The sequence below is a fragment of the Pholcus phalangioides genome, unplaced genomic scaffold (genome assembly GCF_987345545.1).
Source record: "Pholcus phalangioides strain wild (caught in Gottingen) unplaced genomic scaffold, Ppha-v1.0 ptg000172l_1, whole genome shotgun sequence".
Taxonomy (NCBI): Eukaryota; Metazoa; Arthropoda; class Arachnida; order Araneae; family Pholcidae; genus Pholcus; species Pholcus phalangioides.
In genome coordinates, this window is record NW_028301637.1 from 6,918,522 (window position 1) to 6,945,049 (window position 26,528).

The 26,528-nt window shown below is 34.3% G+C and overlaps 1 protein-coding gene across 4 annotated transcripts in view; it reads left to right on the top strand.

Moving 5' to 3' along the window:
• Positions 1 to 26,528, top strand: part of vap (RAS p21 protein activator vap) — an 84,828-nt gene that overhangs the window by 37,777 nt on the left and 20,523 nt on the right. For all 4 annotated transcript variants that reach the window (XM_089255673.1, XM_089255674.1, XM_089255675.1 and 1 more), the window contains exons 11-19: positions 710 to 783; positions 3,484 to 3,571; positions 5,496 to 5,731; positions 6,733 to 6,809; positions 19,195 to 19,367; positions 21,220 to 21,379; positions 23,653 to 23,795; positions 24,000 to 24,115; positions 24,222 to 24,308. In XM_089255673.1, the coding sequence (XP_089111799.1) occupies positions 710 to 783; positions 3,484 to 3,571; positions 5,496 to 5,731; positions 6,733 to 6,809; positions 19,195 to 19,367; positions 21,220 to 21,379; positions 23,653 to 23,795; positions 24,000 to 24,115; positions 24,222 to 24,308 (1,154 nt within the window). The remainder of the gene's footprint in view (positions 1 to 709; positions 784 to 3,483; positions 3,572 to 5,495; positions 5,732 to 6,732; positions 6,810 to 19,194; positions 19,368 to 21,219; positions 21,380 to 23,652; positions 23,796 to 23,999; positions 24,116 to 24,221; positions 24,309 to 26,528) is intronic.

Below are 26,528 nucleotides of genomic sequence, written 5' to 3' on the forward strand. Positions count from 1 at the left end.
GTTGGCTGCATAGTGGTGGTTGGCTGAAGTTAATTTTCTGTGGTTTTCAGACTTCAAGGCATGAATGCCAGCTGGTCTTCCGTTTGAAAATTTTCTCTGCACAGAGCAGGCAAACCTTCAACAAACGACACTTACGTAACATTAAAAATTTAAGCATTTGCCATATTCATTTCAAAAATATAGAAGCCAGATGAGAGCACCAGTATAACATGAAACAAGCATAACTCTAACAACATAAATAAGTCGGAGTTGCGTTCCTGCATGTACTAATTTGTTAGAAATTCCCCAGAGGAATGCCTAAGAGGTGCTCGTATGGCTAAATTAGTAGTGATCTTATTTTGAGTAGGGCATTATCTATATTTTTTGGTCAATGAAAACAACAGGCTTTTATGACCCTTGTTGTTAGTGACAATAAAGTTTCAAGAATGAAAAAAAAATTGTTTTTGAATTTTTTGGTTAATTAAATTTTTCAATTTTCATATAATGCTTCCAAATTCCATTTCTTATCATTAATTTTGTTTTCAATTTTTCATGTATAAAAAATGCATTTTTTTTGCAATATATTTATATATTTGATAAGTAAAATTTTTTCTGTCTGTTGAGATTGCGCATAGTATAATCATCAGGTAATTGCATTTTTTTCACACACACACGTTTTCACAATTATTTCTCATTTACAATGTCTTTTTTTCTTCACCACCACCTTTAGCGAACAAAGCCAAAAGGTCTAATCGAATTGAGTTATACCTACTTATATATAGTCCATGATAGTCTTTTTGAGAGGTAAGTTTTTGTTTCTTGTGAACATACGAGTGCGAGAATGAATGAATTGGATGGTGGTTTTAGTGAAGAATGGATAAAGACAATGCTACATTTTACAAACCTCACATTTTTATGTGCTAGTCTTCTGGTCCCTCTATTTCTTTTTTGATTTGTTGTGTTATGAGATGCTAGGTCACCCTAACGACCAAAACATTGACATTAGCAGCTAAAATTTAATGTGCAATAAGTGAAATGGAGTCTGAGAACAATGCAATGTTTGTGGAAATTATGTCAGTTTACACAGAAAGACAAGGGAGTGTGTCACTGTCCCAAAAAAAGTAAAAAAAGAAATATTTTGGACCTCTGGTTCTTAAAAAAAAAATATGTTTGGCTCTTAAGAAATTTGGCTGGCACTTAAATTATTTCACGATATATCAAGCCCTGTCATTGTTATAATAGTCAAATTTGTCTCGTACTCAAGTGAGCATGTAAGGTCTGCCAATTTTACATTTTAATTTTGGCCACCAGTGTACATCCAGGGGTGGGAACTCTGCGCCAATTGTGTCGCACTGCTCCAATAGGGTATTTTCATACTTTTCTGTGCCAAATAGCGAATTTTGCTTCAGTATGTCTGGAATTTCGGAAAGGACGTCAAAAAATATTTGTTCCTTCTTGCTGTGAAACGATACTTTCCGAAAAGAGCGTGTTTTATTCCACTATACTTGAACTATCGGCCCCTACACACATCAGGCTTTCCATCGCGAAACCCTGATATTATCCATGATCTTGCAACTGAAGATGGTTTGCAATGGTCTTTCAGCTTTAAAGCGCAAATGTGAGTCAGTTTCCATTTTCAAAAAAAAAAAGTCGCCACTAGAAGCAACAGAAATTACTGTAGTCGATCATCATTGCATCAAATCCTGATGTTTTGTGAAAAAAATTTTCATTCCGGGAGTAAAAAGTGCATGTCCGCCGATTGCTAATTTACAAACTTTGCAGAGTAATGAGCCTTAAATCACCAATGTTGTTGAATAACGAGTGTTAAATCGCCAATGTTGCTGAATAACGAGTATTAAATCGCCAATCTCGCCAAATAATTAGTGCTGAATCACCAAACATCGTGTTGATTCTTCCAAAATTCTCTCCCATTTTGCAACAATTTCTTTCCGAGTATAAAAAAATTGAAAACTTTTATAGAAATGTTTTAGCCCATTCGAAGGGCGGCTGTTCCAGACAGCAAATAGTGCTCTCAGTAAGCAACAATCATCTTAAATAGACTGGTGCGAAAAATTTTATGGCAGCCGCTCTTTCAAACAAGGTGTCAAAAGCCTGAAACACTGAAAACAAAAAACAAGCTGATGAAAAGATGTTTGATAGCAAAAGACAGTGCAGTTGTTTTATTTCGAAAAGGGGTGAGGGTTAACGAAAATATTGTTAATTTCGCTGCTCCAATTTATAAATATCTGCTCCGAATCCTATATTTTGCTGCTCCAAAACTGCTCTGAATCCTCAAGTTGCTGCTCCAAAACTGCTCAGAATCCTGAAATTTGCTGCTCCAAATCTACTCCGAAATGGACTTCTTCACTTCCCACCCCTGTACATCCAATCTCATTGTTGCATTTCTGCCCATCCCCAATGGGGAGCATTTAAAGATTCCATATATCTCTTCTTCTGTTGCATTTATCTCCAGTGGCTGGAACCTGGTTCAGCCAGCAAAGAAAAAAGAACTACGGGTCCAACCGGGCTACACTAAAGTCCCAGTGGCCAAAAAGTGCCAGGTCCCAGCCAGCAAAGCAGAGAGAACTAAGGGTTCAACTGGGCCACACTAAAATCATAGTGGTTGGAACCTGGTCTGGTCGGGAATGTGGAGACATAGCTTAAAAATACAAAGCCACATTGAATGAAGCTTCTGTTCACATAACGGTGATATTTGGGAGCTGTTTTGTAATTTTCCTAAATATATTGCTATTGTAAATTTTTTACTATTGGATTTTTTCTTTTTTAATTGCTGTTGTAAATTTCTATTTCTATTTTTTTTTTTTTTTGCTATTTGCAATTTTTCCCTAATTGCTATTGTGATTTTTGTTTTCTGTAATTTTTCTCCAATTGCTATTGCATAAATTTTTGCTATATGTAATTTTTTTGTGTGTTTTATTATTGTGCATGTAATGAATTTGTAATTTTCATATGCATAATAAAGCACTTGACACCACCCAGCCGCCCATCCCGGACAATGACTAAAATTTACAATTGTCAATAGAGCTTGGGCAGTGCACGGTATGAAATGTGAATGCATTTATCCCCTCCCTCCTCCCACAATCGTGACAATACAATTTTTTACATAATTTTTTATAGTAATATCATACATGCTGTTGAAAGTATGGGACAAATTTGACTATCATGTTGATGTATGTCTCGTATCCAAAGGGCAGAATATTGAACATATGTGACAATTGTAAACAAAACTCGTATTCAGATTATATGGTTTGTCTTGCCCACACCAGTTTCTGTGTTTCTTTTTAACATTTTACAATTAAACTTGGTACACATTTGTTTTTTTATAATATTTCTTTCATGTTTTAAAAGTGAATTGGAAGAACAACGTTTGTTAGTTAAGAAGCATTACAATTTCTCGTTTTTTACATTTATTTCCTGAAGACAAGTAACAAGTAATTGGTCAGTTTACTTTCGATAATAATTTCTGTATCTTCTGATTTTCAGGCCAAATTGTTTTCAACTGGTTGAGCGAGCATTACCTTGCATCAGTACTGTATATTACTTATGTGCCAATTCACCAGATCTGGCTCAGGTAAATGCATAAATGCAAATGTTTGATACATAACTTTGAAAACATGTATGTGGCCATCCTTAAAAATATCTGTGGTCTCATTATAATTACCTTACCCCCGCCCTCGTGCATGAGCCAGCATGCCATTGAAATTGAGGAGACATCAGCTTTTTTTAATGTTGTCCATTCCCAGAATGCCAGAAAAGTGAGGTTTTAAATGAGGATTTAATGATACATTCCCATAATCAATACAAATCTAAATATTGAATGCTGGCAATAAATGCATGATCCAAATAAAATGGTTTTCACTGTAACAAATGCAGGGCTCCCACTTGTCCTACTTTTCCTACTTTTTGGTAAAATGTCCTAATTTTGTCGTACTTCCAAGATTTTGTCCTATTTTCTAGGTTTTGTCTTACTTCCCTACTTTTTACCAAGTCTTGTCAACAAAATTCATGTAACTTTTTTTTTAAATGGAAAAAGGAAATGTATCGAAATATTGCCAAATAATACAAATGTAGTAGATTGCGATTAATGATTCTGCCTAATCAGAAGTTGTATTTTTTTTAGGTTATCTGGGGAAGGGGGTGTATGTGGGCCATGTAGTCTATTAATTTTTATTTTGCTTAGTTTGAAGGTTCAAAAACTCATTTTGTGTCAAAATTTTATCTGGATAGAAAAAGTTTTGTATTTACTATTTCATGGTCTTGGACTATTCATTGTACAGCAACTAACATTTATCATTCAAAATTATAGTGCACATTTTATGTATAGACGAAACAAAAGTTTTTTGCATAACAATGCAGTTGAATACATAGGCATATTCTATAGACTCTCTACCCAATAGCATTCAATTGTCTTCTGTACGTTAAGGGCATGTGTGTGCAGAGGCATAAACAATATTTACAATGTTCAGCAAAGAACTAGAAATGAAAGTGCTTCTTTTGTCAAAGCCAATTACACTGGCATTGAACAGTAAAACTAAACAAATCCCTTTAAAAAAAAGAAAATGCAGTAAAACCATCTGGTTCACCTTGACGTATTTATATCGGATTGTGTGTGCAATTTACACTGTGCTTTTGGAAGTAGTCTGGAAAGAGCATCATTCTTAAAAAACATGCATGTCTTCATAATTTGCTGTGCATTGTTGAAGAGAGTTGACAGACTTTTCTGTTATTTTGCTTTGTCTCGAGTCAATTTTACAGGATACTGAAGTAGTTTTATGAAAAAAATATGTTATTTAAATTTTTTTCAATTTTTTTTTTTTTTTCATAAGGCTGTGATTATATTGCTGTAGGGGTACCACCTTGTCCCAGTTTTTCTAATTTTCGATTGGGAGCCCTGCTAATGTGTTTTGTGCAGGAATTTGACAATGATAATGAAAGTTAAGCATTGACTTATTGCTCTAAGCTAAATTATAGCCATCCTGATACAGTGTCTTGTACTTTTTTTGCATGCTCAGGGATTACAAAAATATGCTGTTGCTTTTGTATTACAATATCATGTTTTGCTGTGCAATTCTTTACTTTTTTTGCTCTGCTTATTCAAATCTTGAACACTGATAGAAGAATATAAAAAAATTTTCAGTCAAATTTTTACATTTAGTTCATTTAATCTACGAGAATGATATGCTTTACATCCAACTTCCAAAATTGATAATTATAACCAAATTGATAAGCAAAAGCAAACATGGAGAGAATTCAAACTACCTCCAACATAGCTCATAATATTCTAAAATGCAGAGAACAGATGAGATTCAAATCAGTGAATTCAGCCAATTCTTTGAATCCAGATGTTTGGGAATTTTACAGAATCTGTTATTAGAGAATTTTCCAGCATGACAGCTAATGTGAGAGAATACACTATAGTTATATATCTGATTTAGAAAATTTTTTAAAATAAAAAGTGCATAATTTCATGCAAAATTAAATGTTTATCATTCAAGGAATGGATCCAGGCTATAAAACCACTGTGCACACCACAACTTCCGAGAGGAAGAGCCCCTAGTCACAATGTCACAGAAGTTCGAAGCCTCCATCTCACACTTTTGGAAGCACATCGTTTACCCGTTCGTTTGGTTCCCCACCCATTCTGCATAATTTCGCTCAATCAAGTCAAAGTCTGCCGAACACAAGTCAAATGCCCACCAGATCCCATATGGGAAGAAGATTTCATATTAGAGTGAGTATGTTTTCTTGTTAAAACAACCAAAAATTATATGTTTTTTGCACATTTTTAAAATGTTTTTATTTTTTTCAATGTTGACATTTAATTTACTTTTATGTAATAACCTTAAAATTATGTTTTCTCCTATAGTATATTGCAGGATGAAAAGATTGTTCTCCCTCCACTTATTATGTTATTATCTAAAGTCACGTTCATAAACTGTTGTGTAGCAATAACCCAGAACTGTAAGGAATGATTATAGAAGGGCTTGACAAATAAAATTTCCCTGGTCTATATATAATATTTAAAAACATTATGGAGTCAAGTTGAAAAATTAAGCGCACAAATGCTAAGCATCCTACCTTGTCCTTCACAATCTTTCGTCCTCGCACTCCACAGCTTTCAAACTTAAATTTCTCCCAATCTCAAGTTCCCTTTGTCCAAACAAGTCAAGACAGTCCCTTATATTCTACCTTTGAATGCTCTCATGGAATGTGACTCTGCAACCTATCCCAGTGGAGAAGAATCTCTCATATTAGTGGAGATGTCTGCTATATAATGATGGAATTTCAAGTGGTTCTTGGACAGAGAATGAGTGAAGTGGGAATAAAGTGGAGAGCAGACATCTCCGGGGGCACAAGTTGTTAAAATAGCATAAGGGGAAAAGGTTACGATGTGACTTGGCATTGTCTTGTCTAAAGGTAAGCCTTTGATACCTTGCAGAGAGACCACAGGTAGAGAATTTTATCAGCATATGTATGTGCTGTTAGAGTGTGACAAAAATACTGGAATTCTACTAAGAATAGCCTCTTGCGCAATAGCTCTCGGTTGATGGGCCATAAATACCTACATGAGAGAAAAAAAAAAATTCTATCCCCAAAACCATTTTGCTAACTATGAAAACCATTGTCACATTTTTACTCACATATCATTTTTATTTTCATTCCCTTTGTGATTTAAATACTGCAGTTTTACTAGTTTTAATGCCGTTTATTTGCTTCATTTTTTCCTAACAGAGACATACCATCAGACATAACTTCATTCACGATAACATTGTTTAATAAAGGGAAAAGATCCAAGGATATGGAAATAGGTACGTGGATTTTCTTATGATCTCTCGAGCATTTCATTCCTCCATTGATTAAATCTCTGAAAATATTTTATATTTGTTAATTCATATGTGCGTATATTAAACTCTTTAAAGCTCAGATATTTTGTCTCAAAGTAGACTCGTCTAAGTTTGATTTCTTTTTTCCTCCCCACCCTCCTATAGCTCTTAGACTTGTCTTTCTTGTTCCAGCCTATGATGAGAGTTTCATCTTCTTCCCTGACATTCACAAAAGCCCCAAAAAACATATCCATACTATCTGTTTGGGCTTTCTGCAGGCATTAAGTACAGTTAATGCTGCTTATTAAAATCACGGATAATGTTATGTGGGTATTTTTACCATTGTTGCAAAGAATGGAATGGATTTATATCATGACATGAGAAAAAATTTGTTTATAGTTATCGGCACTTCAGATAATGCTATCAAAATTTTTTCCATCGAAAGTTTTTTTTGGTGCATTTTAAAGCTTAGGTTTAACCGAAGTTATTTTCTTTCCTGTAAGTTCTCATTATCAGGCTGCAAGACTTTAGGTGGCTTGAAGGTGTTCTCTCCCATCTCCCTTGTTGTCGTAATCAGTCTGTAGTATTCACTGTGATCCATGTATTTGTGGAACTGCATCTGCAATGGCCTTTCTTCAGTGAAGGCAAATATGTGACAAGAAAAAAGCTCTTTCCTTCAGTTGTTGATCAGTTTCTTTCAGTTGACCAGATTCAAATTTCTTTTCCTGAGAGAATTTCTTTTGCAAGATGTCTACGAAACGTATTGTGTACATTAAAGACAATATTGTAATGTGTGATAAGCATTGGACACAGTTGCATTCTAATGCCTTACAACGGCTGGATAACAAAAATGTAGAGTTTTATCTTAAAGAGAAAAAAACTGTTCCCGTTTTACAATAGAATTTAAAGAAATGGAAACGATTGAATATTTTGCAACCAATTATGGAGGAAACAAAAACAGTTTTCCTATTTTAGCAATGATAGTTTACCATATGTCCCATTCGACTAAACGGGATGCATGTTCACCGTGCCTCCAAACAGGACTTTTTTCGGATACAGTTATCATTGTTGTTGTTATCAGAAACCCAGAGTCCTGGTGTGATCACAGTAAATGCTGTGGACTGTATCTTGGTTTGCAAGATTAACCTTTCAAAAGAGGATCAAGAGTGTTTTAGAATAAAAATGTTAATAATCCTCTCCCTCTCTCCACTGCATTAGCATTCTCAAATCATGTACCACTATTACTTTATCTCTGGAGTTCTGGTAACAGCCTGAATTGCACAATCTAGTTTAATTCTATGCTTTTTGCATCACTGATGAAAATACTCACATAACAATAATAAAAATCTAAATTTTTGGACGATCATAGATATCACTTTTGTGAAGCACTTTACGACGTACTGCATAAGTGACGAGCTACAAGTAAAAGATAAATGCAGAATGGGAAGTTTATAACTACCAGCCAATTTCTTCTGCCTAAATTTTTTTCCATCTTCAACTAACAACTTAATTTCCAACTTTGATATGTGAATGCGAGCCGGTCTCCTATTTGAAAAAGTTTCTCTGCAGATCCCAGGCAGATCTTAAACACTATATACATGCACAACATGAAAATTTAGGAACCATTTTCACTGTAGAACACATAATTCCAACAACACAAATATGGTAGGGCCATACGTCACCAAAAAAAAACAAAAAAAAACACGCACGCACACACACAACATTCTGACATGTACCAATTTGTCAGAAATTCTGCAGTCATTTCTAATGTGCACAAAGTGCATGAAGGATTAAGTTTTGTATAGTCCATTATGTTTGTTTGTGCATCTTATTCAAAAAATAAAAGTAGTAGCTTTTCAATTAACATCAATGCTTCTCCAATTTTTCACATATTTTATATGTGATGCCATATATACAATTAAATCTCTGAGTCGGATGTGAAGTGGCCGACAAAAACTTAGTTATTGTTAGTTTGACTTGTCAGAAATTCTGATTTTGGAACAGTAAAAATTTTAATTTTTTATAATAACAGAATCATTTATGAATATTGCATTAGCATGAAATGCCAAACTACTGGATATGAACAAATTGGCAAGGAAGAGTTATTCTAATGCCTGATTTTTGAATCAGAATATTGGAAAAACAAAACACATGCATGTATGTATTACAAGTACAAACATATGCACACTATTTGTACGAATTAAAATTTATGACTAAAGAGAAAGCAAAGTAATTCTCTATAAAACATTTGCAGTAATTTTTTATTGCCTCTCATTTCATTCACATTTGAAGAAAACCTTGGACAAATAAGAAAACCTTGCCCATAATGCTCTTTTTCGTATTATTATTTTCTTAAACCGTAAAAAAGGCTTATGCAGTTTAAAAGATAATGTTTCCGAGCGAAGACCTCATATGATTTACCATATTCCTACTTGTAGGAAAGAAATTTTTCGTAAACATTTTTATTATTTTTTAGCTCCAAAATTATATAATTCACTACCACTAGAAATACAAAATATACCCGCACACGCAGCATTTAAAAAGCATTATTCAAATTATTAATTTCAATAGACTATGTGGACTCTTATTTTGACCTTTAGGAGGAGCAAAATAAAATTTATTCAATTTAGCTTTGCCACTTTAATATTATGTATATTTTCAATTAAAAAAAATTGTTCTTGTTCGTGTTTATCTATGCATGAGTGAGTTTCATTTTTTTTCATATATTTTTTATCTAATGTTTTATTTTACATTTCTCGACATGCATTAAGAACTTTGTTTTTTTTTGCGTTATGTATGTTTTTTCAAATACAAATACAACGCCACAACAGGCAAATTGCCCAACGAGGTGGCTGACTTAAGAACATCATATACCCCTGCGCCATTTTTTGGAGGCCCTACCTACTACTACTACACCACACATGCACCCCCCCCCCCGCGGAACTCCCAACGAATCGGTACATGCGGGAATGTGCATGTACGTGTAGTGAAACCTGACGTGAAGTTTTTTTGTTTCTCTGTAATGCTTGTTTGTGTAGTGCTGCCATCTGCCACCAGTTTTTCAAACTATGAGTGAAGTGTTATGATTGAATGATTTATCGTTGTAGGACTGTTGCTCTCTGTGGCGAGACTTTTTAACGGGGAGATCGGCTCGCATTTGCGCCTTGAAGTTGGGAACCACAGAAAACCAACTTCAGCCGACCACCACTGTGGGGTTCGAACCCAGATCCTCGCATCGCGAGTTCATCACTATAAGACGTTCTTGATTTTTTATCTTTATGTATTTTTTTTATTTGACGGTGATAATTTTATCTCTTTTATGTTGTATATTTTTTAATGTTTAATGTTTTTAATGTTTAATGTTTTTAATGTTTAATGTTTTTAATGTTTAATGTTTTTAATGTTTTTTTTATGTTTAATGTTTTTTTTTTATGTTTAATGTTTTTTTTATGTTTAATGTTTTTAATGGTTTTTTTTATGTTTAATGTTTTTAATGGTTTTTTTTATGTTTAATGTTTTTTTATGTTTAATGTTTTTAATGTTTCTGTTGTTTTTTTTCCTTTTTTTAATGTTTCTGTTCATGCCATAGGCTTTATATATTTAATTCATTAATTATCATGTAAATTTTCAAACATTCGTACAGGCATCCCAGCCTCTTTATGATAAATATTTTTTTTTTAAACTAATCTAAATCTGTATGTTGGAAATGAAAAAAATAATAATAATCTTGTTTTTTTAAGATTGTTGATATTGTATTCGTATGGATGCTTTACTTTTCAACAAAAAACTTTTTCTGAAGAATCAGACTTTTTTCCCATTTCATCAACAATTTGTTCCTTTATTTTCTTTCAAATCAAAAGCATTCAATTTTTGCTTCGAAATTTTTGAAAAATATGCACAATCAAAATTTGTACTGACGTTTAACATGGCTGGATGAAAGCGAAATGGTCATTTTGACATGACCAGAGGTGCAAAAAATTATTTGCAAGCACAGATGACCAAGTTCATTGTCATTAGCAAGTGCTTTAAAAAAACTGGAGTAAAAAGGGGAAGAGAGAAAGAAGTTTTCTTTATTTATGTATGCCACATCTTTGATGAATCTATCACTGGGTGGACAAATGCAATTGTTTCAAAAGTCATCTGATCCCCAAAAACATTGATTTGAAGGAAGAAAGTTTTGACTTAAGGAAAAATTTTAACACTAAAATAATATTGAAGGTTCTGGATCAGAAAGAAAACTTTGATTTAAAAAGATATTTTAGTTATCAGAATTTGACTTAACCGGAACTGAGTGTACAGGCTGTCCCAGATTGTTTGCATTTCAGATATCTCTGCAACTGTTGACATTAGAAGTATACTTTCAGTCACAAAAAGTTTTCAAATCACGTGCAGTGGCTTAACCCATACAGCGGTAATGATGAGATATCTCGTCTAACTTGACGCCTTTCATTTCGGCAATCCTGAGCCCAGCTAAATTTGTACAGAGAGCTTTGCTTGGTAACATGTTTTCCTCCCCTCCCCCATTTTGTCAATCAACTGCCAGTGGGCAGAATCAGCTTTTGTTAAAACTTTTTTGTTAGATTACAGAAGAGAGAAACTACTACTACTAAATCACTACACTAACTTTTGTTAGTACTAACCCAGTTAGTTTTACTTTACATATCAACAGTAGGGCAAAACTGACCTATCTCACAATCAATAGGATAAGTCCCAAATATTTTCATAAAATGACTATCATATATGTTTTACTTTCTAGTATATAACAACCCTTCCAATATAATGCCCATTTTTGGCGGGACGAAAGAGGAGGGGGTTGTTATATCGAGCATCAAGTGTATATTAAGTCACTGTTTTGGCAAGTTTCCCCTATAGCTCACACACAGCAGTTGCCATTTTTAGGGACTGTGCACATATGTAACGAACTCAACTATTTAATTCTTTTTTGGTCACAATAAATAACAATTACATTTTTTGACAATTATTTTGACCAATTCCAGAACTTTGAATTAAATTTACGTTTTGAATTTGTAAACCGCACCCTCAGTCATTGACAGGAGTTGAAAATCTGCTACAATTGCTACAAGCTGCTACAATTTCCAACATCTGTCAAATTTTGCTGCAATTTCTGGCCTATTGCTACATTTTGCTACAAAAATGCTGGAATTCTTAAATTCTGCATCATCTTGCTCCAAAAACAAAATTTTCTCTTAAGAAACTTTGAAGCTGCATCACAATAGAAACTGACTTTTCAATAACATCATTTGTCTTCCCTGCAATTTGATTTCTTGGGGCCACAAATAGAATTAGCTTCATGCCCCCCTCTCCAGGATTCAGCGCCCAGACTTCTAACAACACATAAAATAGGGTCAAACTATACAAATTGCCACTCATCTACAGAACAATGAAAAAAAAAACTTCAATCGCTGTTTCCAGCTATTTTGTTTTATGAAAACAAGTTGACTCCTTTGATTTATGCATTCCTTACATTAATTTTCCCTGACTGGCTGTATTTGATGAAACATTCGTGTATCCTTTAACAGAATGGAAAAGTTCGTGAAAGAACTTATTATCACACTGGAAAAACAGCAGTGATGAATCTGTCCACCATCAGGAGATGCTAAGCATTTTGTGAAAATAGAATCATTTTATTAAATTTCTAATAGTTTAATCATTATTCTATAGTTTTTATTTCTATAGTTTAAATTAAAAATAATTTAATTCTATTACTATTGTGTAAGTTAAAAATAATTCAAGTCTATAGTTTTAATCACTCTATTAAATTTCTTTGAATTTCTAATAAATATTCTAAGAATGACCCAGCAAAAAAAAAAGTTATCTCGAAGTATATTGAATCAAACTGAGGTAATGATCAAGAGTGAGCTCAAAAACAGACACGATTTTAAATATAAAATGGGTAGATTCTGGTAAAAGAAGCAAGATCAAACTATCAAAAATGCTTGAAACTGAAGAGAACAAAAGCACAACTTAGACTTGCATCAGTGGCAAAAACAAGAAAAATAATTGCTTTTTCTAATGAGTGTTTCAAGTGTCTCCTGTACTGATTTTTTTTTTTTAAATTAGTGATTACCAAGTCTACAAGCTAAATCTAAAAACACTCATTTTCAAATTAATTTTGAAATCTGAAATACCATATGTTAGTCTCTTATTTGTTGATATTGTAAAGAATGTAAAAATATAAATATCAAAAAGTCTCTCAAAATTTTTTTATGATAAGGAGAAATTTAAAAAAATTTTTTTAGAGGAAATCTGAACTGAGATAACACTTTTTTTTAAAGTAAAAAGTAATCCTGTGTACACTACTGCATATATATCTACTCTATAATATAAAATCACAAACTTGAAAAGGGCCCATTTCTATGCAATGGAAATTAGTGACGATTTTATGTTACGGAAGGTGGTGACGTTTTTTGAGTGACAGAAATAAGTTACGTTTTTGTGTTACAGAAGTTGGTTACGATTTTAAGTCAAGTTTTAATTTAATTCCTGAACACATCAGGAACCGCTTGACCTGTAGGGACCAAGTTTTGTGCATGTACCCAGAGGTATGTATACATCATTTCTCCCAACACAACAGGGTCCAGGTACACAGGACAGGGCATTGGACAGATAGCATCATGGGGAAATTGACAAGTTTCATTTTGAGTCAGGATGAATCTCATTGTTTCCTTACTTTTCATTGCACATTGCGCTGCATTGCTTGTTGTGGTGCACTGCAAATAATGGTGCATGCATGCTTTATTGTTCATTGTAATTCTGCGTTTATTGCATATTGTGGTGCATGGCATACTATAGTGCTTTGCTTATTGCGATGCATCACATAATGTGCCATATTACTTATTATGGTGCACTATTACTGATTACACACATCACTGATTGTGATGCTTTACGTGTTGTATTGCTTATTGTAATGCAGTGCTTATTGTGTATTGTGGTGTTTTGCTTATTGCGATGTATCGTGTATTGCTATACAGGAGTAGTGTTGCTGAGGGTATCGTCCCAAGAGATTGGAAACTTGCTAACGTTGTTCCGATATTTAAGAAGGGTAGTAAAGCGGTGTCAAATTATCATCCAGTGAGTTTGACGAGCTCCCTCTCGAAAATTTTGGAAATTATCATCAAAAGGCAGTTTGTGAAATGGATAGACGAGAATAATGTATTGTCGGATAATCAGCATGGGTTCAGGAAGGGGAAGTCATGTGTAACTAACCTCCTTTGTTTCTATGATCACGTGACTAAGGCTTTGGGTAAGAGCAAAAATGTAGACGTTGTTTACCTTGATTTCCAGAAGGCATTCAATCGGGTCCAACATGGCAAACTCTTGAACCGCGAGATTGGAATTGGGGGCAACTTGCTGAATTGGATAGACTCTTGGTTGAGATATAGATTGCAACGAGTTATGGTGAACGGGGAATTCTCTGGTTGGACAGACATCACAAGTGGAGTTCCTCAGGGAAGTGTCCTTGGCCCCATACCTTTTTCACTTTTTATCGATAAACTCGATCAGGGTATCGATGGGATCACTAGCAAATTCGCAGATGATGTGAAGCTGAGGGGGGTAATCGGGAATCAAAGCGATAGGGAGTTGCTCCAGACCAACTTAAACAGGATTGCAGCATGGGCAAATGAATGGAGCATGACGTTTAGCGTTGATAAGTGCATGGTCGCTCATTTTGGTTCGAACAACCCACGGTTCTCTTACGAGTTGAATGGTGTCACTATCCCGGATGCAACTAGGGTCACCTATTTGGGAATTCTCATTGACGAGCGACTTAGGTTTTCTGAACATTGTTCAGCGGTGGTCAAAAAAGCGAATAGAATGCTTGGTCTCATTTTCAAAAAGGTCTCTTCGCGTTCTCCTAACGGCATTCTTCCGCTTTTTCGAGGCTTAGTTCGTCCTGGGCTGGAGTATGCTGTAAGGTTTTGGAGACCATACCTACAGAGGGACATAGACATGGTTGAAGGGGTGCAGAGAAGAGCTACGCGTGTACTTATTGGCACACAGGTTTTGCGTTACGAAGAGAGACTTCATTTTTTGAATATGTTTACATTGGCTGAACGCAGGTGTCGAGGAGATATGATCGAAGTGCTCAAAATTTTCAATGGGATGGACAGGATGGACCATGAACTTTTAGTACACCACCAATCGACTGCTTTTACAAGGGGACACCAGTATCGATTGGTGAGGGACAATGCAAGGTTATGGTGTCACAGGGAATTTTTCTCTAATAGGGTTGTCAATAAATGGAATAGCTTACGCCCGGAGGTAGTAAATTGTAACACAATTGACATGTTTAAAAAGAAATACGATAAACATGTTGAGATAAATCGAGAAGCTATCCATACTTAGAATAAGACAACCATAAGTATTCTTTATGTGTGGGTATTGTAGAATATTTTATCATTTGTATATATTGTTTATAATTTTTATTTATTGCATTTTTAATTGAGTTGCTGTATTTTTAAAATATATGACATCCATATTTTTATCATCCACCTCGTTGGGCATTTTGCCTGTTGTGGCATTGTTTTTGTATTTGTATTGTGGTGCATGGTGTATTGAGCTGCATTGCATATTGTGATGCACTGTAAATAGTAGTCAATTGCACATTGTTATGCATTACCTATTTTAGTGAATCACATGCCACATTGCTTATTCTAATGCAGTGCTTATGGTGTATTATGGTTTGTTACATATTGTAGTGCATTGTTTATTGTGCTGTATTGCCTATGGTGGTGGTGTATTTGTTATTTGCTGTATTGCCGATAGGGGTACATTACACATTGTGTTGTTTTGCTTATTGTGGTGTATTGCCGATCATGGAGTATTATATATTGTGCTGCATTGCTCAATGTGGTGCACTGAATATAATGGTGCATTGCTTATTGTGGTGCACTGAATATAATGGTGTATTGCTTATTGTGGTGCACTGAATATAATGGTGCATTGCTTATTGCGGTGCTTTGAATATGGTGGTGCACTAATAATTGTGCTGTATTGCCTACGGTGGCGCATTGCTTATTGCACTGAATCGCCGATGGGTGGTGCATTGCATATTATGCTGTATTGCTTATTGTAGTGCATTGCAAATAATGGTGCTGATTGTTGTGCATTGCACTTTGCAGTTCATTTTGTGATGTATTATGTAAATACAATGTAATGCAGTGCTTTTTGCATATATTCTGGTGCTTCGCTTATATTAATGCATCACATATTGTGGTTCCTTAAGTTTTATGCTGTATTGCAGTATACTGTAAATAGTGGTACCTTGCTATTTTTGGTTCATTGCATATTTTAATACATTGCATGCTGTATTGCTTATTATGGTGCTTTGCTTATTGTTATGCATCGCGTATTGTACTGTATTGCATATTGTTATGTATTGTGGTGCATCACGTGCTGTATTGCTTATTGTAATGCAGTGCATATTGCATGTCGTGCTGTATTGCTTATTGTGGTGCATTGTTGATTGTTATGCATTATAGTGCATTGCGTGCCGTACTTCTCACTGCAATGCAGTGCTTATTGCATATTGTGGTGCATTGCGTATTGGGCTGTACTGCTTATTGCGTTGCTCTACAAATAGTTGCGCATCGCTGATCCATAATGCATCACTTGCTTATCGTATTTCAGTGGTTATGGTGTATTGTGGTACTTAGAGAAACAAAAAAAAACTTCACGTCAGGTTTCACTACACGTACACGCACATTCCCGCATGTACTGATTCGTTGGGGGTTCCGCGGGAGGAGGGGGGGGGTTGCATGTGTGGTGTAGCAGTAGTAGGTAGGGCCTCCAAAAAAATGGCTCGGGGATCCAGGATGTTCTTAAGTCAGCCACCTCATTGGGCAATTTGCCTGTTGTGGCGTTGTATTTGTATTGTATTTGTATTTGTATATTATTGTGATGTATAGTGCTGTATTGCTTATTGTGGTGAGTGTTGCATATTGTTATGCATTACATGTTATAGTACATCACTTGCTGTATTGCTTATTATAATGAAGTGTGTATTTCTTATTGTGCTGCATTACGTATTGTGGTGTATTGTGATGTATTGCATATTGTAGTACATCGTGTGCTGTGTTGCTTATTATAATGTTGTGCCTACTGCTTATTGTGCTGTATATCTTATTGTGGTGCACTGCAATATGGTTCATTGCTGATTGTGGTGCATTGCATATTGTTATGCATCATGTATTGTAGTGCATTGCATGCTGTAGTGTTTATCGCACAATCCAGTGCTTATTCCTTATTGTGGTGCATTGTGTATTGTGCTGTACTGCTTATTGTAATACATTGCATATTGTGCTGTAGTGTTTATCGCACAATCCAGTGCTTATTCCTTATTGTGGTGCATTGTGTATTGTGCTGTACTGCTTATTGTAATACATTGCATATTGTGCTGTAGTGTTTATCGCACAATCCAGTGCTTATTCCCTATTGTGGTGCATTGTGTATTGTGCTGTACTGCTTATTATAATACATTGCATATTGTGCTGTATTGCTTATTGTAATGCATTGCGTATTGTTGTGTATCACGTACTGTATTGCTTATTGTAATGCATTGCTCATTACGTGCTGTATTGCTTATTTTATTGAGTGCTTATAGCGTTTTGCGGTTGTATCGCTTATTGCGGCATACTGCAAATAATGGTGCATTCCATATTGTAGTGCATTGCATGCTGTATTGCTTAATGCAATGCAGTGCTTATTGCATACTGTGATGCATTGTATATTGTGCTGTATTGCTTATTGTAATGCAGTGCTTATGGTGTATTGTGGTACAATATATGCATTGCATATTATCTTACTTTGCATTCCTCACGTATTGTGGTGCATTCCTTATTATGGTGCACTACTTATTTTGCTGTATTGCTGATGGTGGTACATTGCTTCTCATTGTGGTGCACTTCATATAGTGGTGGATTGAGTATTGTGCTTTATTTTTATTGCTTATGATGGTGTTTTGCATGTTGTGATACACCGCATATAGTGGTGCATTCCTTATTATGATGTTCTGCATACAGTGGTGTATTCCTTATTATGATGCACTGCATACAGTGGTGCATTCCTTATTATGATGCACTGCATACAGTGGTGCATTCCTTATTATGATGCACTGCATATAGTGGTGCATTACTACTTATGATGCTCTGCATACAGTGGTGTATTCCTTATTATGATGCACTGCATACAGTGGTACATTCCTTATTATGATGCAATGCATACAGTGGTACATTCCTTATTATGATGCACTGCATATAGTGGTGCATTACTACTTATGATGCACTGCATATAGTGGTGCATTACTACTTATGATGCACTGCATATAGTGGTGCATTACTACTTATGATGCATTGCATATAGTGGTGCATTACTTATTGTGCTCTATTGCCTATTGTGGTGCATCAAGTATTATGCTGTATTTATGACAGTGCATTGTTTATGGAAATCAGAGTGGGAACTGGCAACTAAATGCTATTTTGCAGGCATTTGCAGTGCCTGAGGAATATTTTGCTTTATAATTAAAGAAGATGTGATGAGTAGTTAGGTTTATTGGAGAAGGTGGGGGGTTGGACACCAAAAGCATTGGGGGGCTTTTGTCCCCCCCCCCCCCCCTAGTATATATATAAAAACTGTGTATTTTATTTACTGCCAAAATTTTGAAGTGCTACAAAACTGATAAATGCTTTTACAAAAACAACATTTTTACTGCTACAAAAATAAAATTTACATTTCCCACCCCTGCATTGGTGATAAATGCAGAAAACTTTAAAGTTAAATATCTCTGTTAATATTGCATTTAAAAATATGAAATTTTCTGTAAATGACTTCTCTTGAGCCGCATTTACATTTCTCTAATTGGAAGTTTTAGCACACAGGTTCCACATTAAAGAGTTGATTTTTTATTTTTCTATGGGAAAAATAAAAAACCCTTGGGAAATTCAAGACATTTTGAGTAAATGCATGTCATTTGAAAGCTTTTTGTAATTGAAAAAGTATGTTTCTATAGTTAATGGTTTCAGAGATATCTGTTGTAGAAACAATTCAGTACAGCCTTTATATGTACATATATATATATTTCGATTTCAGTATGTTTCGCTTGATAGATTTTAATGTGGCATAATGTATTTCCTTTTTTTTCAACCTGGTGTCTTAACTAAGTTTTGAGAATTTGGTATTCTGGTATTTTTTAGCCAATATTTTAAAGATGCAACTGCATAATAAAGTGCCATCTGAAAACATTCATTTTCTAAATGAATCATAAATTTCATTATAATTATATCTGTATTAGAAAAGAATTTTGTTGGATTTTTTTAATGGAGTTTTTTTTCCCCCCGCTTGAAAATTACAGCCGATGTTACTGTGGAGTTAGAAAATCTTATAAATGGAGAGGAAGTCGAAGATTGGTTTCCTCTAGGTGGATTGACTCCACCTATAAGAGAGGATTGGGGCTCATTGCGTGTGAGGATTCGTTACATTCATGAAGTGATCATGCCCTTAGCTGAATACAATGCATTGAAAGAGGTGTGTATTTTTTGTATATATACTGCAGGATAACGTCTAAAAAGCTCTAAACTTTTATGCCATAAATGAGGGAGACACTATTCAGTGGAAGATAAAACATTCATAATTTGAAGCAAAGGATATCTGTGTCTTTATGAATTCCAAATCTTTCAGATCTACTGGGTAATAAAAAAAGTCTTTATTTAAAAAATGCAAATTATCTTGTGAATAGCAACAGATCTCGCAGTCTCAATGGATTTACCACTTTCACTTCCAATGTGGGAAACAGATAGATGGCAGCATTTCTTGGAAGCAAAATATGTATAATCTAACATCATAAATACATTAGGGCCATGTATACAAGGTGTACCTATATATATATATATTTCATGATTTTGCTCTAAGTTATGATGGAATGCGCTTTGTATACATAGCACATTTTTGCATGCATCAATTCGTAAGAAATTCCCTAGAGGAATATGTATTAGCTGTATGTACAGTTTAGTAGTAGTCATGATAGGGTGATCTGCACTTAATCAAACTTAAATACACATTCTGCATCAATTTGGCATTTACTCCATATTGAAAATTATTTCTTTATTAAAAAAAAAGTTTATGTACATTGATACCCTGATTTGCGTCTCCCCACATTTACACCATTTTATCCTAGAATGAAATGGCATAATGATGGCTTTTGATGTCGTGTTCTTAGAATGGAAATGTTTGCCTACAGGAGCCACGTAGAAAAGATTAATAGATAAGAAGGGATCTGCACAATTGCCTACCCCTACCAAGAAGAGAGGGAGGGGCATTATAAGGAGAAAAATTTACTGACTTCCGTCTTTTGTGACTGATGTTAGTGTTTAAACAAATTACTAACCTAAGTTAGCATGTCACATTAATACAAATATTTTGATGGAATGAAGAAACTTCATTACATAGAAATGGATATATCTAGATTGTACAGAAATGAGTGACACAAATGCAGTTACAGAGGGGAAAATAGTTTATTCACAAAAACTGCATATTACATTAATTAAACCAACTCTCCTCATTCGTCTGTGCACTTCTTCTGTTCAGCTGAGAATTTTCAAATAGCTGTGGCAAACCATACCATTCTGTCGGTGAATTATTGCACCATCTACAGACAATAACCTGCAATTCCCCGTCACATTGCAGTCATTGACCTCACACGAATTGTTATGAACAATCGATTGCAATGTTTCTCAACCAATTCCTGTTTCATTGTGCAGCTCATCAAATGTTGGCATAATCCCTTTTTCGCCATAATCAAACTTAACACGATATCAACATTTACTGTTGTACATGATGTTGAAGGTCGTCTTGCAGGTGGTGCTCACATTTTTGGGTGCACTTTCCTGTCCACTGTTGAACTTGGTCAACCAGTAGCACACAATTTGCCTTGATAGTGCTTATCTCTGCACACCGACATCATATGGCGATGACTATCACCTCCTGAAGCCATTTCTTTCCACAAAAATGATGTCCATTCCTGACCATGATAATCGCTTCCCATCTTTGCTGTCTATGCTTGCAATGATGGCAATGGGAAGAATGACCACTCTAGTTAATCGGTCACCATCTGGTAGTGCCATTTCTACATTACGCATAACTCACAACTCCTGGTGTCTATTTTTCTGGGTTTCACTGTCGTGTGAAGTTTGTTTATGATGTGAGCTTGTGTCAATTATTTCTGTAGGACCCAAGTAGTTAGTATGAAAAAGCTAGTTACATTTAAAAAGTGTTTTGAGAAAGAAAAAAAAAGTTGAGTTTTCCTTGTTTATTTCACTGCAATTTTTTTAAATCTTTTTTTTTTTTTCAAATTTATTTATTTTTCTTAAAAATTTTGCAGCTGTTGATGGAAGAAGACTTAGATGTTGTTAGTGTTTTGGCAGATCTGTGCCACAGAGATAGGACACCTCTTGCAAATGCTGTACTTCGAGTTTTTAGGTTTGAGAGAAAAGAGTCATTGCTTTTGAAAGCTATGAATGAGAGAGAGATCCTAAGGGAAGGCAAGTATTCCTCATATTGTTATGCAATGGAGTACACGAGATCTTCTACATAGCCATTTATGGCTGCTCTTTTATTTAAATTATTTTATTAAAATTTACTGCAGTGAATATTGTAAGGGGAAACTTCTACGATACAGCTATTTCAATTATTTTTTCTCTTCTCATTTGAATCAATGGTTGATCAATATACTGTATTGGCATTTTTTTTTTCATCAAACTTCATTACTTAAAGTCTAACTCGACCTGGTTTCTTTTGAAATGATTTTCACTAATTTGCATTGCACTTGGCTCAGCACATCTACTCTGCCATGAAGCTAGGCTGGACAAGATCTTGGCAACAGGATAAGTCCAGTGGCAAAGTTCTGGCGTTCATTCAATAATGGCTCAGCATGTCTACCATTCTTAGTACACATGCTAGAGCATGCCTTTTTTCCTCTTTTTTTATTTTCAAAGCTGCCATCAGTGAACCAAATCGTGGCAGACAATCACATTATCAATGTTGTTGTTCAATATTTAGACTGGAAAAAACACAAACATACCATATTAACTCTTTAAACAACATTGATGAGATATCTTGCCTCCTTAAAAGCCTCTTATTTTAGCATTGATGAGTCCAGATATATTGTAAAGGTGATTTCTCAATGGAACACTTTTCCCAGACACCCTTTTGCTTGACCTATTGAAAATCGGAGGAAAGTCTACATCAAAAAAGATGAAGTATTTCAAAGAGGGTTTTTTAGTTATTTCTGCTGTGCCACTTAAAGGGTTAAAAACTAGGGGTTCTCAAACTATTTTCACTCTTGGCACTCCCTTTCTCTAATCAACACTTATCCACAGCTCCCCAAAACAGTTTAAGGCTAGGATTAAACTATAATAGTTTGATAAAAGATCTTTACAAAACTTGAAAAGCACAGTCGGTAGCCTTACTGGTTACATTTGTTCAAATATAACCAATATGCTTATTAGTTGAATTTTCAAGTTTTATAAAAGAACTTTCTAAAACATATATTATGTAATGCCATCCTAACAAAAAATCGCTTTGTGAAACTTGTTAGGGCTACAGCTCCTTGACGCTCTTAAGAAAGGTTGGCAGCACACAGTTTGAGTTCTTGGATTGAACCATATTCACCTTGCTGCCATTATGGCTGCAAGAGAATTTTCATGTGCAATGAAAAAGAAATTGTAGAGACCGACAATGTCATTTATCAAAGGTGATTGTGAAGAAAACAAAGACAATTTTGAAAACAATGTCAGAGAAACGGTTCTAACATGTCTTCAAAGAATGACAGGCATGGGGGAGGGGTAGGCTAAGTCAGTGAGAACCATTTCAAAAGAAACTGCATGAAGTTGGACTTTGACTTTAGTGCAATAATCACCCACATGCATTTGTGAGCAATGAAGTTATTAATGAAGATGCTTTTTCTCAGCCTATTAACACATCCAGGAAAGAAACTTTCTGGAGGGTTTCAGAAAAAAAAGTTAGCTTTCCCCTCCAGAAATCGTACTCAGTTCCTCTTGTAATGTGTTGTAGGCTGAGAAAAATCTCTCTTTGTACTGTCACCACTTAGGGCAGCTAATGCTGTGGTTAAGGGAGGCTGTAGATGTCTCTACTGAGCCCATCATGCTACCACCATGTCTCTATAGTGAACTAGTTAAGTACCCTTGCTCGGATTGTAAGAGGATCCAGGTTCAATCTTCACAGGAGACAACTAACTTTTCTTTTTCACAGTTTGCCTTGGCATACTATCCAGAAAGTCTTTCCTAGCAATGAAATTATTCTTTTTTTTTAAAATACAAATACAATGCCACAACAGGCAAACTGCCCAACGAGGTGGCTGAGAAAAAGATGCCCATAAAATTAGCCATTACTGGCCTACATTATTACAAAAGTTCTGTTTCAAGGGCATGTCCATATAAAAAGAAACTTCTATGATACAGCTATTTCAATCATTTTCTTTATACTCTCTCATTTGAATCAGTGATTCATCAATATATTTCCTCTTTTTTTTTTCTGGTAGAAAATATTGAACAAAGTTCAAATCTTGACTTTTAATTTTAGAAGGCATAACATCGATATGAAAAATGTATTTCAAAATGAAATTTAAATTTGTTTTTCAAAATAACATTTGACACACTATCTGGGATTAAGGATAGTTCCATTCTGTTGAGGAAAGTATGATTCAATGATGCCACATATTGCTGGTTCTCACAAAATACCTTTCGTAATATAAATTTAAAAAAATATATAAATATCATTATCTTGTTTCTTGCAGATGACACTACCACTTTATTCCGGTCAGCTTCATTGACAACTACCTTAATGGATCAGTACATGAGGTCAACAGCTAATGGCTTCTTGTATCAAGCTGTTCAGGACTTTATATTAAAAGTCATGGATAGTAGGCAGTCCTGTGAGGTATGTCCTATTTGTACAGCATTTCAAAGTGATTTTGTTATTATTTTAATATTAACGATTCTGGTTGTGTGGTTCGTGAGTTAAAATTCTAAAAAAGGCTTTTCATTATCCTGCATTAATCATTATTATGCTGTTGAATATGTTCTTTTTATATTGACAGAATATTTTTATTACTCTGTCTTTATAATATGTTTTTCTCTGTAGCTGAACCCGAGTAAATTAGAAAGTCCTAGTGAAGCTTGCACAAATGCGGAGAATATGCTTAGTTTACTCGATGAAATAATTGAGTCTATATTTTCTTCCATTGACTACTGTCCTAGGTGAAAAAAGTCTTTGTTTCGTCTGTAAATTTTTTTTTTTCTGCTTGTAATCAAAAATTTATGAAATAACCAAATACTTTATGAGGGTATTTTTTAAATTATTTAGGACTCTGCGGTATATATGTAGTTGTCTTCAGAAAAGTGTGATGGCTAAATGGCCGAATGATCCTCTTGTTAAAACTAGGGTTGTAAGGTGAGTTCTTGAATAACTTTATCAATAATTTTATGTATAATTTTCCTAATTTTTATGATTATTTTAATCTTTAATCTATCCAGAGATCTTGATCCTAGTTGCATTGTTTGTGCCATTAGCTTAAATCAAATCTTTTATTTTATGTGATTGTTTTTCTGAGACTTGTGTATAAAAATTTTATGATGTAAAACGATGTTCTTTAACCTTTTTGTAACTGCAGGCTAGTGATTTTAATTAGACAATTTCACGAAACAACGGCATAAATTATTTGTTTTGTCCAGAAAAAAAATTAACTTTAGCAAAAGCTTGTGGCAAAAAAATCTAAGAAATTATTTTGAGGACAGCCAAAAAATTACATGAGAAATAATTTGTTGACTGGCAAAAAAAATGTGTAAGAGAAATATATCGAGGACCAGTAAAAAAATGTATGAGAGAAATAATTTGTATCAATCACTGCGAACCGGTGATTGTAGTTAGGTTATTTCATGAAACCAATGGCATAAAATATTTGCTTCCTGGCAAAAAATAAAAAAGAGGGGGGAAAAAAAATTTGCGGCAACAAATGTCTAATAGAAATAATTTGAGGACCAGCAAAGGATAAATAATTGACAAATTGGCAAAAATAATTGAATAGGAGAAACAATTCACAGATCTACTTGAGGTTAAGATAGAAATAAAAACAAATATAGGAACGATATAATAATTTAATTAAATATAAAATTATGTAGCAGTAATATGAATTCGTCAAAATGTTTCATGGACCAGCAAAACATTCTGGGGGATAGCAGTTTGATTAACACTAATCTAACAGTCTTTTTTTTGTTGAACTAACTTTTGATTGGACAAATATTCCTAGCAATTTAAATTCCAACTCGGGTTTTATGTAATTTTTTTTAAACTATATATGTTACAGTTAACAACTTAATCCTATTCAAAATTGGATATTTCTTTGATATGATTTGTGAGCTGTATCATCAAACACATGAAATGTAACATACCACCATTTCTTGACTCATGAATGGGTACAGTTTCAAGCATTGTCCATGAGTTAAAAAATAATGTGGGAAGAAAAACCGTTTTTCTTATAAATGATGCCTGTTGTTGTTCTAATGTTTGATATTTTAATGGATTAAAAAAAGGTGTTCAACTGCAACAAAACCTTTAGTCTATGTTTTTTTCTTGTTATAAATTTGTTTGTGACATTATGGCATGCAAAGTCTTCTTGAGTCTTTTTCTTTGCTTTTTTAAAGCATTTTCACCTCTCGTTGATGTTTGTGCAAAATTTTCTATTTTTTCAATACCACTAAAAGCCTCTGCTCATGTGTTTCAGTGTTCTGTAAAAATTTCATATTAATCTTTCTATCAGTCAGAAACATATAACATTTAGATAGAACACATGTGAAGAAGCTTTTTAGTGGTATAAAAAAAATTGTGCAAAATGCCATGTGTCAAAATTCTCAATCTGTGACACTTTTTTTTTTCAATCATACCGTTTTTCACAAATTTTACTTAAAGGTAAAGCTAAATTTTACTCAGTAAAATGTTTTTTTAGTGAAGTGAGCTAAGCCCACTGCTCCATGCAGTGCTTCGAAGGTTTTTTTAACAACTGCCTGTTGCGAAGATGAATTTTTAGAAAGAGAAAATTCAACTTACTTTGCAGGGAATTGAGCCCACGTCCTTTCACTTTCCGGGTAAATGCTCTAGGCTACTATACTACAGAAGCAATGAATCTCTCAATCTTTCCTTGGAGTTTCTCTTCCCTCTTTTTTTTTCTTCAGCCATACTGACAGCTTCTAATTCGAGGGTTCTTAACCTTTTTCTGCCAAGACCCAAAATCAACAAAACTATCAAATTCGCAAACCATGGGCCTGTTTTCAACTTATAAATGCTCGTAGATATTAGATATTTCTAAATAACCAGGTGTTTGATTTTTAAAAATGAGTGAAACTAGTCATTGGGTCTTGACAAGTGTATCGACTGGACATGGGCCAAGACTTTGAATCAGATGGGAGCTCCAAATTATTGAAAACTTTTGCCAATTGAGAAATTATTTCTTTCATAAATTTTGAATTATTATAATAATTAATTTTTAATTGCTTTCATTAATGTTTTTTATTCATTCTAGAATTATGTAATTCTTTCATTAATTTCAAATTCTCATCACGTCTGAATTTCCATTAATTTTATGTTCATATATTTGTGTAGATATTTTTCTGCATT